Source organism: Penicillium concentricum, assembly GCF_028827145.1.
Source record: "Penicillium concentricum strain IBT 3081 chromosome Unknown utg000001l_segment0_segment0, whole genome shotgun sequence".
Taxonomy (NCBI): Eukaryota; Fungi; Ascomycota; class Eurotiomycetes; order Eurotiales; family Aspergillaceae; genus Penicillium; species Penicillium concentricum.
Window position 1 is genome coordinate 1,562,807 of NW_026622754.1, and position 19,403 is coordinate 1,582,209.

The following is a 19,403-nucleotide window of genomic DNA, read 5'->3' on the forward strand; positions in this document are numbered from 1 at the left end:
TTATCCTCTCCAACCTCCTTCCGATCTTCCTTCCCCCATTATTTCCACCTTGAAGTATTGTTTTATGAATTGATTCGCTTTCTCGCTAGCTCATTGTCTTTGCATTGCATGTGTTCACCCTGCTCTACCTCCCCCTAGCTTCCGCCCCTCACTCGTTCCATGATGGCTAGCCCACCACCCGTCACCGAGGACCAGAACCGCCTCCTCGAGGAGGCATTGGGGGTGGTGAGGCAGCAGTCGAGTCTGATGCGCAAATGTCTAGAGACTCCTGGAAAGCTCATGGATGCGCTGAAATGCGGGTGAGCTCCCCGATGAAACCCTCCAGGCAGCGACCTCGGAACCCGCGCATTATGCTAACAGCTTGAAATCTATTTCTATAGATCGACTCTTGTCTCTGAACTTCGAACCCCCAGTCTCGGCCCCAAGCAGTATTACGAATTGTATATGGCCGTCTTTGATGCGCTGCGACACCTTTCCGTCTACCTAAAGGAGAATCATCCCGTTAACCACCTTGCCGACCTATACGAGCTCGTTCAGTATGCCGGAAATATCGTCCCCCGCTTGTACTTGATGATCACCGTGGGTACGGTTTACATGTCCGTCGAAGATGCGCCGGTCAAGGAGATCATGAAGGATATGATGGAGATGAGCCGAGGCGTTCAACACCCGATCCGTGGCCTATTCTTGCGATACTACCTCTCTGGCCAAGCACGGGATCACTTGCCCTTGGGAACCGGTGATGGCCCAGAAGGTAACATGCAGGATTCGATCAACTTTGTTTTGACGAATTTCGTGGAAATGAACAAGCTCTGGGTTCGGCTTCAACACCAGGGCCCCTCACGAGAGCGGGATAGACGCATACAAGAACGACGCGAACTGGAGCTGCTCGTTGGTAGCAACATCGTTCGACTCAGCCAGTTGGTGGACCTTGAAGGGTACAAATCAGGTATTCTGCAAGCGCTTCTAGAACAGGTTGTACAATGCCGAGATGTCCTCGCGCAAGAATATCTCCTGGAAGGTACGGCTCTCTTTGCTTATATTTTTGCTTGGAATCTACTCTTGCTTGGTCCAATGCTAATCTAATCAACAGTTATCACAAAGGTCTTCCCAGATGAGTTCCACCTGCACACCCTGGACCATCTATTATCTGCCATCGCCAGACTTAACCCACATGTGGATCTGAAGAAAATCGTCATTGGTCTTATGGACCGTTTGTCTTCTTATGCGGCAAGGGAAACGGACTCGGCAGTAGAGCCAGAAGCACGGAAACAAAACGAGGAAGAAGCTGTCACCAAGCTATTGCAAAAGCTCGAGCTTGCCAAAGAAACCAAAGCCGAAGAGTCAAAGGAAGTCAGCACCGATGACACTTCCAAGGAGAATGGTACCGAGGACGACAAAGCAGAAGCACCCAAAGAAAGCCCCGAGCCTGCTGAACCGCCAACGGAAGAAAAGCAGGTTGAGAATGGGGACGACGCTAAGCCTGGTATTCCAGCCGAAATCAAGCTGTATGATATCTTCTATGACCAAGTGGTCAATTTGATCAAGACGCGTGCATTGCCGATTCAAGATACCATGGCGCTGTTGGTATCACTTGTCAATCTGGCATTGAATACCTATCCAGATCGGTTAGAGTACGTCGACCAGGTCCTGGACTTTGCGACACAAAAAACCGCCGAATACACCGATCACGCCGATTTGCATTCAGCACCAACCCAACAACACATCCTCCACCTTCTCAATGCTCCTCTCAAATCTTACATCTCAATTTTCACAGCCTTGGCGTTGCCACATTACCTGCCACTGCTGACCTCACAGTCATACCCCACAAGGAGGGCTGTTGCAGGCGAGGTAATTCGCAGTCTTTTGAAGAACAAGATCTTGGTATCCACAACGGAAAACCTCGATCGTGTGCTCCAGGCCGCTAGAGTATTGATCAAGGAAGGCATGCAGCAGTCTGCTGGCTATCCCGGGTCACAGTCCCAACGGAGGGGAGGAGAAACAGATGAGACGGTAGAAGAGCAAGGGTGGCTTGCGAGACTCATCCACTTGATTCGGGCATCGGATAATGACACCCAGCTAAAGGTAGGATTACTTGCTAAATATTTTATACGTATAACTAACAGTCTGTGACAGCTTCTCCAAGCAACGCGCAAGGCATTGGCCGATGGCAACGAACGAATCCGCTATACTACCCCTGCAATCATAACGGCCTCGGTCCAATTGGCCCGCAAACTGAAGTCGCGCGAGCATTACGATGACAATTGGCAGTCACAGTCATCGGCTCTATACCGATTCATGCACCAGAGCATCAACAGTTTGTACCAGCGCGTAAACCCAGGTTGCGCCGATCTCGCACTGCGATTGTTTGTCATGTGTGGCGAGGTTGCCGATCAAACAGGATTCGAGGAAGTCAGCTACGAGTTCTTCGCGCAGGCATTCACCATCTATGAAGATGCTATCAGCGACTCACGCGCCCAGTTCCAGGCCGTCTGCATTATTTCAGGCGCCCTACATGGGAGCCGTGGATTCTCTAAGGAGAACTATGACACACTCATTACCAAGGCTGCGCTGCACGGAAGCAAACTCCTCAAGAAGCCCGATCAGTGCCGCGCGGTGTATCTCGCAAGTCACCTTTGGTGGGTAGTTGAGAATCCTCAACGTGGAGAAGATGATCCTAAAGATGTAAGTTTATCTTCAATTTTCATCACTTAATATGTTTTAGCTGACTTGAACCTTGCAGCTCTACCGCGATGGCAAACGAGTGCTCGAGTGCCTCCAGCGCGCCCTCCGTGTGGCCGATGCCTGTATGGACACCGCTGTCTCCGTCGAACTCTTTGTGGAAATCCTCAACCGCTATGTCTACTATTTCGACCAGCAGAACGAGACCGTCACTACCAAGTACCTGAACGGCCTCATCGAACTCATTCACTCCAACCTGCAGACCAGCGAAGATGAGCCAAATGCTAGTCTTGACGGCCCGAAGCGCCACTTCCAACGCACGCTGGAGTATATTCGCTCTCGCGAATACGAAGGTATTGTGACAGATCCACCAAAGTAATTGCCAGATGGATATGCCCAGGCCATTTTGGTTAGGACACACGCCTCCGTGATCTTCAAGGAGCACTGTATGTGACGTGCTACGTGGGATTCCTGCTTTGGTCCTCCTGGACTTGCTTTTCTGCTCTACTCTATTTCATTGGTCCCTTTTGTCTTTCTCTTGTTCCTGGAAGCCTGCCTCTTCTTCTCTTGATGCTCCTCGATCTTCTTTCATTCCTAGTATATACAAGTGTATCATTGTCTCTGGATAACACCATACCCTTTCAACGTGATTTGTATCGGCCATGGAAAACTACCTTTTTTCCTTTTTGTAGAACAAACAAGCAACCCTGAGGGGTCTGTTGAGCATGGAAAATATAATCAAATCCATAGGGAGCCATGTCGAATTCCCTCTAGATAATATATAAAGCCTATCTGAATCGCACGTGATGACAATTATGTAACTCTACGTTGTCAAGTTCTACAAATTCTACGCCGAAAGCCAACAAACGAAAGCCGAAGAAACCTTCGATCATGCAATTGGTCAAGGACGACGGAGTGGGAGACTAACCCAATCTCCACGGATATCGCTGCATAATGTAGAAAGGCCAGAGACTCATACCGTACATAAAAACAAATCCGGGGGCCATACTTCAAAAAGTAAAGCATTCAACCACATTGGAAAAATACCAAGCAAATAAACAACCCATATCAATAGCAGTGACTCTTTCGAGTGGAAAGATGTAGACAGATGTGTGAGTATGACGTTAATCCATGACGCTTCAATAAAAGATGAAAAAAAAAGAACTAGAAAAAAGATGATAGATGAGGGCATTTCAATGTCGTTCCAGCGAAAGTGCGGAAAGGAGGCCGAAGAAGAAGATTCATCCCAAGGCCGGGTTGGCGTTAAATCATGATCAGGACAGAGGAGTCCCGCCGAATAAGCCAGTCGGAGGCGAAGAATATTGTCGCAGCGCGGAGGAGGGCCCACCGAATCCACTGAAGGGGGCTGGGTGGCTGTTACTAGGGATCGGGCTGCCGATATCGCCAGGGACAATGCTGCCCCGATGACCGGAGACCGCACTATTAGGGTCGGGCTCAAATCGGACAGACTTGCCACTTGGGCCTTCCTTGATAGTGAACGATCCACCGCCATTCTGTGGACTACCTTCCGTATCACAGATATCAAGCATTTCATCCAGAGAGATCGTTGGCTCGCCTGCGTTGCGCAGCTGCTCCACCTGGCCGAGAACAAGGTTCACATCGTGGAAGCTTCCAGGACCCTTCTGCGGGCTGGTCATCGAGTTCAGCTGCTTGCATGCTTGGATGACCAACAGGCGAATTGTAACGGGTCGAGAAGTGTGAGGCCGATGATGACCGCCTGCTGAGAAGGCATTATTGGGAGGCCAGCCAGTTCCGGCCGAAGCGGGTGTCCACGTGGTACCGAAGGGGGAGGCGGCCCCAAAGGGTGTCGCAGACCATGTAGAGTTGCTCATTGGAGAACCAATCCCGAAGTTAGTCTGTGGGGATCCTAGAGGATCTGTGAGCAACGACGGTCCTTGGAAGCTGGCACGTGTTGGCCCCGGGAATACCCCGGGGGCGGGGGCACCAGGCAATGATTGAGACAGGTTTGATGGATATGTAGCATCAGTGTCATCAAGGAGCGCACTGCTACCTAGATGAGCACTCAAGCCATCCACTTCTCGCTGCACTGAAACATTGCCATTGTTCTGTCGGTCCTGTGCCGAGCTGGATGGGCGTTTGATAGGGCTTGGCCGTGTGATGGGGAACGGCTGGGTCCCCGAATCTAACGGGGAGCGGTCAAATGAAAGAGATGGCTGCCTGGAATGGGCTTTTGACAGACTGGCTTGCTGCAGAGGGTATGCACCAGGCACTCCATGGTTGCCAGCGAAGGGAAGGCCGTGTACAGGATCAGCAGGGAACGCTCGGCTCGGCGGCATGGGTCGTACACCGTTCATGCCAGGCGGCGCGGGAATTCCACCAGATCCGTTAAATGACCGCAAAGGGTTAATCATCCCAGCATTCGACGAATACATCGATTCTTGAGGGTGAGTTGATCGCGGAGCCATTCCTGGTATGCCCGGGGGTGGTTGAACGGTAGACCACCGAGGCCAGCGAATGCCGAAGGATTGATGCGCCCTAGAGGTGACAGAGGAGCGGAAGGTTGAGGATGGTGCAATGGAGGCTGTTGATAACCTTGTCTACCAAAAGTCGATCCTGACTGCGGATGACCCATGGAACGTGGGGAGATGGAAGGGTGGTGAGAGGAATCGGCGCTGTTAGGTTGGGAGTGAGGGGAGGATGTAGAAGAGCCATGATGGGATTGTTGACGAGGCCGTCCCGGAGTCGAGACCTTAGGAACAATAGGTGTCGCCATGGGATAATGCGGAGACTGCAGGAAACCAGGAGGGGCCTGAGACTGGAGATTGTACGGGATAACGCCTGGCAGAGTGTGTGGTGGTGAGGTTCTGACCTGCTCGCGCTTTCCGCTACGATCTCGGATTTCCTGCTCTCGTGCTGCGTCTCGGTCCTTCCTCGCCTGCTCTTCACGCATTTTGCGTTCGCGCTCCTCTCGGGTTCTCCGTTCAAAGGCCTCACGCTCTTCCTTTTCTTTGCGTTTGAGATCCTCTCGCCTCTTCTTTTCCTCTTTTTGTTCGCGTTGCTTGCGCTCAGCTTCGGCTTGACGTTCTCGTTCTTCTTTGAGTCGTCGCTGCTTCTCAGCTTCTTTGCGAGCACGCTCTTCTTCTTGTGCCTTTTTTTCCGCATCACGTTTCTTCCGTTGCTCTTCGCGCTTTAATCGCTGTTCTTCGAGTTTCTTCTCTTGCGCAGCCTTCAGAGCGGCCTCTTCAGCCGCCTTCTCGGCGTCCCGGCGGGCTTTCTCCTCTTCTTTTGCCTGTCTTTGCAATCGCTTCTTATCCTTCTTCTTTTGCGCTTCCCGGGCCTTTTTGGCATTGCGCTGCTCGTTCAACGTCTCCTCTTGGAGGAGCTCGTCAATTAGCTGTTTCTGACGCTGTTCGGCGACTTTCTCTCGATATGCCGTCATAACTCGTTGCTCAAACATTCGGGCGGCGAAAATCTGGAACATTCGTCGGCCTTCCTGCATGCGCTGTTCCTCGGTCATGGCATCCTGTTAGTATTATTAGCAGATGGCCTGAACAATATCAGATCGTAGATCCGTACCATTTCGTCCTCGTCGAACTCTTCCTCCTCTTGACTGTCATAATCCTCATCGTCTTCTTCATCATCGTAATCCTCATCGTCTAGAGGACCATGATTATGTCCATGGAAGGACTGATGAGCAGCAGCTATTCCGTATTGTGTATCTTCTTCTCTTTGCATTCTCCGTTCAGCCAATTGCTCCATCATATCAATGAAATGCTTGCCATCATTTTTCAGAAGATCGTCTGCAACTGTAAGAATTCCATCTGGTGAGAATGATAAGTATCCAGAGTTAGACGTAAACCTCTTGTGATATCGGTCAGGTGATCTTGCTGCGTACCTTTCACAGTTAGACTGTTACCGAATGCAAAGAAATCAGCGCGGGCTGCTCGAGCTTCGTCATCTTCAAGGTCTTCGTCGCTGTAGAGCTCCTCGTCGTCCTCTTCCTCCTCATCCTCGTCTTCTTCTTCGTCATCCTCTTCCTCTTCTTCGTCGTAATCCTCTTCTAAATCATCGTCGTTGTCTTCAGGTAGCTCCTGGACCCGGCTCCGTGACGGATGAAACTGGCCGTGCGTCCGAGTATGATGTCCTGGGGATCGAAGGGGTGGTTGATAAAGTCGAGGAGGAATGATGGGAGCTCCTTCGTCGAATGCGCCTTGATTGTTATTCGCGTATTGTTCCAGCTCCTCGTAGTATGCGTCGTACAGGACCTCTAGCTCTTCTTCAATCGCAGTTCGTTTTCTTCCACAAACTGTACAGCTGCAAGAGTGTTTTTGCTGTTCTTTCATTTTTTTCAGAACAGCATCCTTTTCCACCTTGACAAGCTGGCGCCGTTCTTCTTCGCCAAGCTCAAACCAGAAGGTCCTGATATTTTCGCGTTCTTCTAGAGTTGACTGGTTCCAGATGCTGCTATTTTTCATGGGTTTTCCGGTAAATCGACTGATGTATGGCATGGATTGGGGAGGTGGAGGAGGGTGGGAGAAGGTGGCGGACGGGGTTGAGAGCGGAGTTGAGCTGCGATCAGCATGATTCTGGGAGTCGGATCGGGCTTTCCTATTTTTCTTCCTCTTTGGTGCCTCGCCTGAGGCGGCGTGGTGGTCCTCGGATCCGTTCATCGTGGGGGGCCCGCGGCGATGTTCTGGTGACGCATATCCATAAGAAGCACCACTTGCTGTATGGGAGTGATCTTGGAGGTGATATTCGTGGTCTTCATCGCAGGAGCGCTGTTCATCTGTTGCTAGCATGTCCGCATCTCCGGAGGCATAAGCATTGGGATGTTCCGCGGCTAAGCGAGCAGCTTGTTTCTGTCGGCGTTTCTGCTTCTTGCGATTCACAGAAGGCGCAGATGTCGCCGTGGATCCGGTCGATGTGGTGGCTTGAGGACCCCGCGCGTGGGTCTCGCCGTTGGTTGCTGGAAGCGGAGTTGCTGACATATGGGTCGCCATGGTGGAGGTGAAATAAGCTGCAGGGACTGCCTCAGCAGCATACTAATACCACCAGAGCAAGCTTTGAGTTAGAAGAGCAATGTCAGAGAGGTGGGTGGTAGAATGAGGAGGAAAAGCGGAGAACGGAAGAGCCAAAGAGCCCTACCAACAAAGCTCCGGTGATTCCACGATCTGGTGTTGACTTACCGGAATTATTCCCCTTGGGGTATTCACGCACAAAGAGTCAATCGCGTTCTTTGTTGTTTGCTTGAAAGACACTTCGGTAGTGGCAAACGTGAGGGGTGAGATAGGATAAGGACACGGGAGGAGGGGGGTTGAAAGCAATAATCCCGGCGGGTCACGACGTGTCTGCGCTTCGGATTAGGTGATGGAGCGCTGGCAAACTAGGGGAGAAAACAAACAATGAGTCAAAGCCAGGACCAACAAGATATCAAGGCTGAGTGAGCGCCGAGGCAAGAGGTAGACAGATCGAACGCGAATGAATGGATGGAGTGATGGGCTTTCCAGCCTTCTGGCTGGCTGTCGTGCCGCCGCAACGGGATAGCCGCCGCAAGCGAGCTGATGCCTTAATTGTAAGGTTTCAAATCTCGAATTGTATGTTTTAGTGGCAGTATCTTGATTGTATGAAGATATTTCAAACTTTACACTGTAGTAAAGTTCCAAACTCAACCAGTTCAGCTCTTTAAATCAAGTTATCATCCCTTGGTTACAAGACTAGACAGACTACCTCTCACTTGTCTCATGCTGATCACTACATTGTTCGAGTCACATGATCTATCACATGCCCGCCTTTGATCTGCCAGCAATACCCCCTAAGACTAGGCGGTGAATGGTAAATGGGCAAGGGGAAACAAGTATGAGACGCTCTGATCCACTGAGCTGTGTGAGACACGGAGAGCGCTAATTAAAAATATCTTCCAAGGTGATAAACAAGAGGGAAAAAAAAAAAGGGTCCCCATAGGATGATCAGACCGAGAAGATATCCATCTGCCCCCCAGAGCTATTATTTAGTCCCTTCCTAGTCGTCTCGGCGTGAGCCTTAATAAATCTCCGCTTGGACTGTAAGCGCCTTCTTCCCCTTCATCTTATCTCCAGGGCTTACTCTTCAGCTTCCTCTCTTTTAAAACTTCCGCTCACTCAATTTCTACCCTTCTCCTCTCTCCTTAAACCTATCCATTTTGAGGTTTCGTGTCTACGTCAAACCCCATCATTAGCCTCAGCCGCAACGCGACCTTTTCCCCCTCCCCCAACAACTCGTCACTGTTTGGGTGCATCTTCAGGCCGCCCATTCATATCTCTCTGTAATCCGTTTGGGCACTATCTGCCCCGAGCTGGACTTTCCTTACTTATACGTGTCGCCAACCCTCGTAATCAGCTGAATCTGACTCGGAACTCCGCATCATCTCGAGTGCCGATCCACAATACCCTCCGCTTTCCCATTACCCTTGTGTATCACGAAGGGTTTTGCAGCCTTCATAATGTCGCAACAACAGGATGATAATGTGATGCGAAGGTAAGTGCAGCCCATTTTGATGTGGTGTCTTACATCCCCGCGGTATTGCAAGGAGATTATGCAAGATTGCAAGTGGCAGCCTAGCCCTTCCGATACCATTACCAGTGGGATTGAAGACAGAATGGTGATCGCGTGTGCTAACTTGAAGTCCCTGATAGGAAGCTTGTGATAATTGGCGATGGTGCATGTGGAAAAACCAGTTTGCTCAGCGTCTTTACCCTAGGGTACTTCCCAACTGTGAGTTTAGTCCATTAGGCCTAGAGCAGGTCCCCCTAGAAGCAGAGTCCGTGGCTAATATGTTCTTATATCGCAGCATTATGTTAGTACACTCGACCTCGATACATCCCCTCCCAATCATGCCTGACATCTTCCCCCCGCTAGGTACCAACGGTATTTGAAAACTACGTGACGGATTGCCGCGTCGATGGCCGCTCAGTCCAATTGGCTCTATGGGATACAGCAGGACAAGAAGACTATGAGCGCTTGCGACCATTGGCCTACTCGAAAGCCCATGTCCTCCTGATTGGGTTCGCTATGGATACTCCTGATTCGTTGGAGAACGTGAAACACAAGGTTCGTCTCAGATAAATTCAAGAATCGGGGCCAGTGATACTGATCTGCGGTGTAGTGGATCGACGAAGCAAACGAGCGATGCCCCGGTGTGCCGATCCTTTTGGTTGGATTGAAGAAAGACCTTCGTGAAGATCCATTGGCGATTGAAGAAATGCGCAAAAAGTCACTTAAGTTTGTGACGACAAAAGAAGGCAGTGACATCGCAGCATCGATTGGAGCCCGCAAATATCTTGAATGCTCGTCTTTGACGGGCGAGGGTGTTGACGATGTCTTCGAGGCAGCTACCCGTGCTGCATTGCTCACATTTGACAAGCGGAAATCGTCTTGCTGTGTGGTTATCTGATGATGCAATTTGAGATGTGCAAAATGCCGACTCTTTCTCTGCCAGCGCTCGGTTTTTCTGTTGACTTGGAACTTGATTGATACAACTTGGTATAAACCATGAAGATATCAATCGACGCTCCGTTGTATCATGCATCACTGGTGTTTGGGAGGTTCTTGTGCTAACCCGGTCGATTGATCTGGGTACGATGTCTGCTTTCCGGTTATTTTTGGCCGTGTCTTTTCCCTTGCAGGTATTTTCTTACGTCTTTCATTTTTGATCAATTGCGTCTTTTGTGGCTGATGCTTATGCACGTGCAACTCCGGATTCCCTTCCTTCTCACCACTCAATTCCCCGAAGTACATCGCGATCTCACTCATTGTGTTCTCCTTTTTTCATGTAGTAATTCTGGTGCCTTTGTTTTCAGCGCTCATTTCTCATACATTGTGCTCACAGCCCGCTCAGGGTACCATATAATCAACTGTCTCCTTTCGGCACGTCATACCTTGTAGACTTATACTTCCTGTACCCATATATATACAGAGTCAGAGCATGTCGCACAGGAAAGGGATACAATTCAAACAAAGTGATATCGAGCTTGAAATGCAAACAATATCAAGATATAAAAAAAAAGAAATGCATATGTTACATAGCGCCAAAATGATACATATATCCTGGGCCCTCCAGTCCAATGAATCTTCAAACCAACATCAAATCCAGCCAGACAACCTCTACCTCAAGTCCTCTATTTCTTTCCAGGCTTCTTCCAGTCATGGTTCCATCCATCGGAAGGAGGGGACTCGGTCTGCATGCGAGCATACTCAATAGGGAACATATCAGTGAAGATACCCTTCTTGTTCATCGAGACGCGGAACAGCTTGCCACCGTCGCCGGCACCCGTGCGCAGCTCCTCACACGCATCTTGCATGCTCTGGTACTGGCGCATCATCTCGAGTTCTTGCTTGCGGCGCTGCTGGGCCTGGAACAATTGCCAAGCGCGGTGGATAGTCCAGTGGCGGAGGTAACGGTTTCGGGAGAAGCGGAGGGGACGGGGAGTGAGAGGGTGGTGAAGGAAGTAGCGGATCAAAGCTAATTGGTTGGAAAGATATTGTTAGTTTTTGGTTCTTTTTTCTTTCCTTGGCCATGAGACGTGTTTGGTTTGGTTGGGGGGCTCGGGACTCGGAACTCGGGTGAGAGCTCGGGGTAGGGGTATGGCACATACTAATGCGCTTGTCAATTACAGGGCCATTGTTGGTCTTTCTCGCGGCCATTGCGCTTGTGGTCGAGAATGGCGCAGATTGCAGGGCTGCTGTGACCGGGCCGGGCTGTTGTGTTTGGCGGTTCAGGGTCTCGTGGCACGCCCGGGAAATTGATGGACGGACCGGCGCCATTGACATGGGGATCTTGAAGACATTCGCGAGAGACGCGAGGGCTGGTGATAAGGACTTCATTGTGATGGTTGTCTGCTGGGTGGAAGGAGTGGGAAGGGCTCGATGTAATTGAGTTCCACGGGGAATAATTCCTTGACGGCAGAATCTTGTCCGCCCGTTTAGCCGCGCGCTTGGTGAGATAAACATTGCCGCTGCATGCATCTTTAGCTGCGACGCATTTGTCGTTCAGGTTCTCTTTAGAGGACGATTAATTAATTATCAAACGGCAGGGTTTGGAGAGGCCCAATATACTTAAGAAGATAAAATGTTACGTCAGATGACTGATATTAAGCCAGTCTTGAGATTTGATAATAGGTACAGATAAAAATTGATACACGACCTTTGAGGAGAGATCATGACTTGATATCCCAGGTTATACATAGAAAAGTCGCTTTCACAAATTAAGCCTCTTATTTATATCATCTACCTATGGACCTATAAAACCGAGAAGAGGAGAAAATGTCTTAAAGAGATGTAAATAGAATACCTGAGAATACTACTAAAAAGACATCAAAGGCCGTATAAGCGGCCGTCTATTCTTGTTTTTGTTGTTAAACAATTCAGAAAAGTGCCAAGTCAGATTCAGCTGATTACGAGCAGTGACGCCACGGATAGTGTTGGGACCTAGTACTGAGGCATTGATGCCGGCTTCTTTTCCAGCGAACATGACTTGATATTTTCGTTGAAGATAGAAGTTATTTAACAGTATCAAGAATCATCAAAGGCATAATATGTGAGATATCCCCCCAAAGCCGTCAAAGAGAATGCCATAAAACGCCATACAATGCAGTCGATGCGCCGAAGATAAGCAGAGGAGAGTAGTAGCTCAAGTCCATTGAAACAATAACTCGTATGTTTAAAGCTATCCAGTGGACCGCTTTGCGGCATGGTGTTTCTTAGCTCGATCGTAGTTCAAGACCTTGCGGCGACGGTGTGTTTGGGCCAGCTTCCACCGGCAATAAAGAACTAGTGCATCCTTCAACAGAACAAACATACACCCGCCAACAACACTGCGACCCCAGCGGGTCTGAAGTAGTCCCAAGCGGCCACGGTCCATGGCTGAGGATGTCCATGACTTGGGGAGAAGATACTTCAGCAGGCCACCCATTGACGCCGAGATTGCTGGGAAGACGAGCGCTCCGAGTACAACATCAGCAAGATTGCTGGTATCGGCAATAATCTCGTTCTGTCGACGCCCAAGTCCTAGTGGGTTGTTGTTTTGCCCAGCATCTGGTGCTCCGTTAGGGACGCCATTGACATCTTCGCCCTGCCCGTTAGGAAGCGCTTCTAGGTCCGGTTCATCTTCATCACCCATTCCCATTTGCAGTTCGAGATCGATCTCCATCAGGATCTGTCCGTTTGCATTATCGCCGAACCGATTGAGACCCTCCGCCTGATCTTGTTGCTGCGCATCATCCAGGATCTCTTCCGCGGCGCGGGGTTGTACCTCGGCGATCCATTTCCGTTCCAGGCCACCGAATAGCCGTTCGTAAAGCGCTCCGTAAAAGCTTTTGATGTATGGTAGTGCGGCAAACGTCATAGCCGGTGTGGGTGGCCACAAGTCGAAGTCGGGTTCCTGCCCCGGGTTATGTGCAGCGAAAAAAAGAACCGGAATAGCCGGGAGAAGGCCTTCGGCATACCGAGTGCGTGAGAATATTAAGACGAGCGGGATAAGCGGCAACCCGATATTCATCCCGGGATTCCATGGGCCCTCCATAGTCTCCTCCATAATCTGTCTGGCTTCATCGGTTCCAAAAATGAGGTACATTGAATAAACTCCATGCGCGCAGCATCCAGCCCACACAGTGCCGGCCACTGTAAACATCATGCCGGGAAGGACCAATCGGCCTGCTACGCGCTCGGCCAGTCGCATCATGTCGACCACATAGCTCCGCGGGCGAGTGACCACGATTTCTGTCTTGCACTGAGGACACATCATTGTCACGCCACCACCGTTGCTTTTGCGCGACCGGGGATTTTCCATGTCGGCGAGCCAGTCGAGTAGACATGCCTCGTGGGCTGTTAAGGCACAAGGGCAAGGCGACCGCCATTCCAGATTCAGTGGCGAGTCCTCCGTTTCATCCGTATAGCAAATCCAGCATTTGCGCGGTTCTTCTTCATCCGAGGCATGGGAGGGTTTTGATGATTGACTGGGTGATTTGCTGGAAATATCCGATCCGTGGCTCGGGGTTGATACGCTCTTATTCAAGAAAACAGTTTCGGTGTCCTCCGTCAATTCATTCTGAGGTGGAATGCTCTCTTGTGAGATGGTGTTTGCATCCGAGTTGGCGGAGGTGGTGCCATCGAGTGATGTGGTTCTGCCTGCTGCAGAGTACTCTGGGACGGACGCCATGGTAGTGGAGACAAGGTATGCAAGTTGGGGGCGATGAGAAATGTAGAGAGATAGTGCGATAAAGATCTAAATCGGACTCGATAAGAGACAAAGGATGGGGTTCAGCATCTTCTGAGTAGAAAGATGAACCATACAAGCCGATGAAGCAAACAAATATCTCGAATTTTCCCCCAGAGCACAAGAAGAGAGGAGCTCCATTCCGCTAAGTGGAGGTCGGCGTCTCTTACATTCGGCTGTGAGCCGCGGCTGTCAAAGGCGGTCACGTGGGATCACGTCATTGGCCATCGGGCTCAACCCGGAGATGGTAAGTGATCAGATATCTATGTATGTGACTTGCTTCCGGATGCGTTGCACTTTTCTCATCCAGGTACGATAGATATAATACATAGGTACTGTTCAGCCTTTGTCATTTATACAGTCATGCCTGAGAGATCAGGCCTGTATTCGATCTCAACGCGTAACTATGTATAGATACAGGATGTCCATAGTCCACATCGGCAGTACAAGAACAGTTCAATCTTTTGATCTCATCCAAGGCCATGACAGCTCTTGGCTTGCTTTGTGTCTTTGTGGTCGTCTAGCATTTTGAGGCCATGGTGGTGTTTTCTTGATCTGATGTATACCAGGGTAGACCAACCTAGCTGGGTCCTGAATTGGACTCTGTAATTCCTTAATCTGGTTAACTACAAAGTACTTCAGCCATCTACATAATAAGATAAAGAAGAAATTTTAATCCGAATCAAGTAACAAATCATTCATTAAACAAGCAGAAGGAATACTAAAGGTGTGATCTGGCGATCTGGTGATAAGGGGTTGAACATGAGCGACATCATAGAAAAGCGAGGGGTAACATATCCGCACACCCAACTACTGTTCAGAGTGAATGCTACCGTCAGACTTCTTCTTGCCATCAGCCGACGCAGCCATGTCTTCTATGGCATCATCCAGCTTAGCTGGAGCCGAGACAGATTCAGGCATCGCCGCGGCAACAGTTGTAGGTTCAGAGGCAGGCTTAGAGGCAGGCTCGGAGGCAGGCTCGGAGGCAGACTCGGAGGGCTTTGTCGCGTCCACATCGTCCTTCTCTTCATGCTTATCTGTAGCTTCGGTTGCTATCGGAGACGACTCAGCAGGTTCCGAGGGTTCTGCTGGGGTCTGTATAGGCTGGACATCTGCTGTTGTGGTTGCGGGTAAAGTCACGTCCTCTACAGCGGGAGATTCAGGCGTTGGGTCAACAGATTCACCGGCGGTGTTCTTGGCGATTGGAGGAGCCATTGGCTGTACAGCAGGCACCGGTGTTGCTCTCACTGCAACGGGAGACTTCTCCTCTTTGCCACCGGTCCCAACAACCAGGTTCCCATCCTGGCCAACTTGCCAAATATTCAAAGATTCTGTGATCTTGATCTCTGGAATAGTGGGGAGTCTGGAAGTGGGTTTCTCGACGGCTGGCTTTCGTCGTGCTGGGCCGCGGGCTCTTCCCTTGCGAGCGTCGCTCAGAGGCTGCTTCTCAACAGTCTCCTCGGGCTCCTTTTCTTGGGGCTTGGGCTGCTGTGGACCCAGCTGCAGACGTGAATTCAGATCAGTGAGGAAGCCTGCCTTCATGGCTGCGATCTTGCTTCCACCGGGGCGAGCAGGAATTGCGGGCTTAGCCTTGGCTGCAGGAGCCTCTCTCGGGGCTTCGGCGTTGCTTGCTGGGGCCTGGGAGCCGAACTTAGCGGGACGGACAGGGACCTGGGGCTTGGGTCTGTCTGGGATTGATGGTGGTTGGCGCTTCTCGGTCGGTGAGGTGGACTGAGACTGTCTCTGCGGGCGCGGGGGAATGCCAGGCTTGGAAGGTACTTCTGGGCTTTTCAATTCTTCTTTTGCGGGCTCAATTGTAGTCACCAGCTGATGACTATCGGGAGCATCTTCCCAAATATCTCTACTGGGGAAACGCTGTTTTAAAGTCTCTGGTCGCGGGGGGGCCTTATCCCTGACGCTCTCACCTTCCAGGATGTGAGTCGCCACCTGATGTGAGTCGACTTTGGTGTTCTGCATCCTGCGTGCGGCTTCTTGTTCGGGTGTTTCGAAGATTTCGGAAGAGTCTCGTTTAGGCAGATCTGGGGTGGTGACGGTAGCATGAAGCTGCAGACTGTTAGGGGTATCCTCCCAGATATCCTGGCTAGGGAATCTATGCTTGAGTGCGTCCGGCCTCTTCTTGAAACGATCCGCAGCTGATAGGATTTTCTCTTTCTCAGCATCCTCTTCCGGGAACAACGGCTCATACTCGTCGACATCTTCGAGCGGTGTATGCGTATCCTCACGTGAGTCATATCGAGTCAGCACCGGGAATTGACCTTGCGCACTTGCTGATCGACTGTTGGAACGACTGTGGAGACTAGGAGTCCGACTGCGGCCATCATCCTCGAAGCTTCCCCGGCGATCAAATGTCGGCGAGATGGCGGGATGCAAGTACGCCGACTCAGGGCGCACTTCATCAGCAGCCAGAATTGGCTCTTCCTCTTCCTCGGCGTTCTCAAATGTCGGCTCATGGTCTTCGAACGCCGGGGTCGGGGCAAATCCGTCGGGGTGGTGCAAAGGATGCATCGGATCATCCACGTGGATCACGCCACCCTCACGATGTCCGTGCGAACTGGATCTACGGTGACGCAGCGGGCTTGCGGTGGTTTGCTTCTGCACACCCTCTGAAGGGAAACTCATGTGTCGAAGTGGCGACTCAACAGTCGGCTGGCTTTCGAGTCGAGCGTCAGGAAGAGGAGAAGCAATTGAATGTATGTACTCGTCGGACGCGATATACCCGACCTCCTCTTCGGGGGTGCCCACAATGGTTGGGGAAGTACCTGGCCACAATGTTAGCTTTCAAGCGACAGCGCAATTGCTTCAAATACTCACCAAGACCGGAACCGGTCTGGGCGGAGCTTCGAACAATCTTGTTCAGATCGTCGCTACTCATTGCCCAATCAGGACGCGGAGTGCCCACACCAGGGCCATATTGTCCTTCTTCCTTCACCAATTCATCGGGATGCTTTTCATACCAAGCCTTTTCAAACTTATCGGGATGTTGAACACCATGCCCATGCAACCCATAGCTACCAGGGGGTAGGGAAGAATCGCGAGCACTACGAGTGCGGTTGTGGTTACGGCTCGACCGCTGCGAGCCTTGTTCTAGGAACGGGCTGGGAGATGGTGCCTGGACGTCACCGGCATTTGGGTACATGGGCACGCGGAAGCCCTGCTCCTCTCCGAGATGGGCAGAGAGTCGGCGTTCATTGGATGCAGTTGAGGATTCGGCCCGTGTGCCACTCGCCCTGGAATGTAGTGAACGACTTGAGCGTTCTTGTTCCTCACGAGCAGGCGAAACGCCACGTCCCAGTCCTGCCGCGGCAGCCTGGCGGGAATCCGTGCGGGTGACAGTCTGGACCTTTGCTTCAGCACTTGAAGTCGGCAACGACGGTCTCGGTGCATGGATCTTAAGATCACTGCTAACATTGCGAGTCTCCGCGGGGGTCTGGTGATGGCTATCTGAGATGTTTCCTGGGTCGAGATCCGCATATTCAATACCCTCCTCGCCGAGAGACGGTATTGTGACGCTGGGAGGGCGTGGGGGCAGATCATTTGAAATGGTACGGCTCATGCTAGGACCGGTCCATTCATTGAACGGCGACGGTGCATAGCTACCACGCATGGGCGAAACCGAACGATCATTGCGGCGGTTGCCCGGGCGAGGTGGTATCTTGGGCATTTCTAACGACGACGATGGTTGTGGGGATCGAGTCGGTCGAGGAGGGATGGCCGGAGCAGCTTGGGTTGACATGTTGAAGTTCTGGGAGCTGTTAACGAGTTAGCAGCAGCCTAACCAGATAACCCACCGGTACGCTTGGCCCTGTGTGAGCTGGAAAGCAATGGATACACGGCCCCCAACCGACATGCAGGAATTAACGCAACCAGCAGCTATGGATATGCATCAAATTGATGCAAGACTTCCAAGAGCAGACCCATGCAGATAAGGCATACAGAATGTTTTGCTTACCCAGATATGAGAACCAGTTTCAGTCCAATTGGAACAGTCAAAATACGCAATTAAAGCAGTAATTGAAGCAATTCCGAAAGTGAGTTTTAGGGAAGAGAGATGATGTATGTTCTTTCTGCCACCTGGGCCTGACGTCTGACCGCAGATGGTATTATAATACAGTATCATTACAGGTTATATAGGAGCCAACTACAGGGATCTATTACCATGCAGCGCCCCGCCGATGAGATCAGTATAGGGCCTTGATTCTTCGATCTTGAGGCATTTTATTTTACTTTTTACTTTTTACTGCATATCGCTATAAGTGGTCAAAATTGGTCTTGAAGAAATGCCTCGTTTCTGTAGCATTACAGTATATTGTACGTCCCCAAGATCTAATACATGTTCATCCAGATGCCCCCTATATTGTACAAGGCATCTAAAAATATCTTCTTCCCGAGGTATTTTATCAAGCCTAGAACTTGGTATCGGACTGTTCTTTGACCTTTTACTTCTCCAGGACTGATAAGATGATTTCCCGGTGGTTGGATTGGCTGGCCAGACCGAGGCGGTGAACTGTCGTTCTCCACATTGCATCATCGCTATCTATACTTTACATCGTACACTTCACTCTTCACTTCACTCTATGAACATCCATTTCTTGATATACGTCTATACCCTAGGGAAGCTCACTCTTTCATTGTATTTTTCTTTTGATATTGACATTCCTCCAACTCCCTGAGATACGCGATTTATCCATAAGATCCACTCTAACCGAAACAGCAAGAATACCCGCCACATATTGATCACCAGGGCTAAAAGAATTTGCGGGGTAACATGACCTGTGACTGAGATTTCAAGGTCCATCCCACCATTTGCGCCACGTTCCTGGGCTGAAATGTCTATAATTCAAGTCATAATGGCTTGTCTCGTTCAGGGACGAATTGCATCCGTCTTCCCAGGCCAGCTGTACAAATTCCGAGGCTGTCAGCATACGAATTACTAGATTTGCGACATACGGGATCTCGGATCGGTCTTGGTTAACATTCAAGACTGGCTCCAGCAAATACATCATAATCTACATCTATTCCCACCTGGTCCTATTGGTGGAACTCTTTCAGGGCTAAGCGGGTATAGATGCACTTCCAACCATATATGTATTAGTTTGGGGTTAAGTATCACCCACATGGCGAGCAACTACTACCTAATGAGCCTTAGCTTTGTTACCTTATTAGGTACCCAAGTGTCGGAGTCGATGCCTACAGAAATGGGGGGCTGCCCACGTGCTTCTGAGCCCCCGAGGGATCCGAAGAGCTTCCACTTCACCAGGTCTACAACATATACTTGAATTCATACAGGGTCTAGTATAATATTCTGATTGAATTAAGCTTGGTCAATGAATACACACTTTAAGATAGTGATCAGAACGCCTATTCTGGCGGACGCAGTCCACAAAACAAAAGGAAAGCACGGATATATCTGCTGTAGGAACGCTCATCGACTTTGGAAAACAGACATGTCCAGCGGGATCATCCTAAACCAAAC

At 50.5% G+C, this 19,403-nt stretch overlaps 6 protein-coding genes across 6 annotated transcripts; 2 read left to right on the forward strand and 4 right to left on the reverse strand.

Annotated features, from left to right (window-relative positions):
- Positions 1-159: 159 nt before the first annotated feature.
- Positions 160-3,058, forward strand: N7517_000599 (vacuolar protein sorting-associated protein 35; the record flags this gene model as incomplete). The annotated part of the gene is made up of 5 exons (XM_056718329.1): positions 160-299; positions 381-1,018; positions 1,091-2,082; positions 2,134-2,682; positions 2,741-3,058. The coding sequence occupies 5 exons, from the start codon at positions 160-162 to the stop codon at positions 3,056-3,058; spliced, it is 2,637 nt and encodes an 878-aa protein (XP_056582464.1).
- Positions 3,059-3,953: 895 nt separating this feature from the next.
- On the reverse strand, positions 3,954-7,661 carry N7517_000600 (uncharacterized protein; the record flags this gene model as incomplete). The annotated part of the gene is given in 4 exon segments (XM_056718330.1): positions 3,954-5,242; positions 5,254-6,184; positions 6,238-6,482; positions 6,557-7,661. The coding sequence occupies 4 exon segments, from the start codon at positions 7,659-7,661 to the stop codon at positions 3,954-3,956; spliced, it is 3,570 nt and encodes a 1,189-aa protein (XP_056582465.1).
- Positions 7,662-9,139: 1,478 nt separating this feature from the next.
- On the forward strand, positions 9,140-10,090 carry rho2 (uncharacterized protein; the record flags this gene model as incomplete). The annotated part of the gene is made up of 4 exons (XM_056718331.1): positions 9,140-9,174; positions 9,333-9,411; positions 9,556-9,747; positions 9,803-10,090. The coding sequence occupies 4 exons, from the start codon at positions 9,140-9,142 to the stop codon at positions 10,088-10,090; spliced, it is 594 nt and encodes a 197-aa protein (XP_056582466.1).
- A 724-nt stretch (positions 10,091-10,814) lies between these two features.
- N7517_000602 (mitochondrial 54S ribosomal protein mL40) lies at positions 10,815-11,520 on the reverse strand (the record flags this gene model as incomplete). Its single annotated transcript, XM_056718332.1, has 2 exons — positions 10,815-11,158; positions 11,292-11,520. 2 exons carry the CDS (start codon positions 11,518-11,520, stop codon positions 10,815-10,817), a joined length of 573 nt encoding a protein of 190 aa, XP_056582467.1.
- Positions 11,521-12,361: 841 nt separating this feature from the next.
- On the reverse strand, positions 12,362-13,852 carry N7517_000603 (RING finger domain protein; the record flags this gene model as incomplete). Its single annotated transcript, XM_056718333.1, has 1 exon — positions 12,362-13,852. One exon carries the CDS (start codon positions 13,850-13,852, stop codon positions 12,362-12,364), a length of 1,491 nt encoding a protein of 496 aa, XP_056582468.1.
- An 867-nt stretch (positions 13,853-14,719) lies between these two features.
- N7517_000604 (Aim21 family protein) lies at positions 14,720-17,663 on the reverse strand (the record flags this gene model as incomplete). The annotated part of the gene is made up of 2 exons (XM_056718334.1): positions 14,720-16,689; positions 16,742-17,663. 2 exons carry the CDS (start codon positions 17,661-17,663, stop codon positions 14,720-14,722), a joined length of 2,892 nt encoding a protein of 963 aa, XP_056582469.1.
- Positions 17,664-19,403: the final 1,740 nt, after the last annotated feature.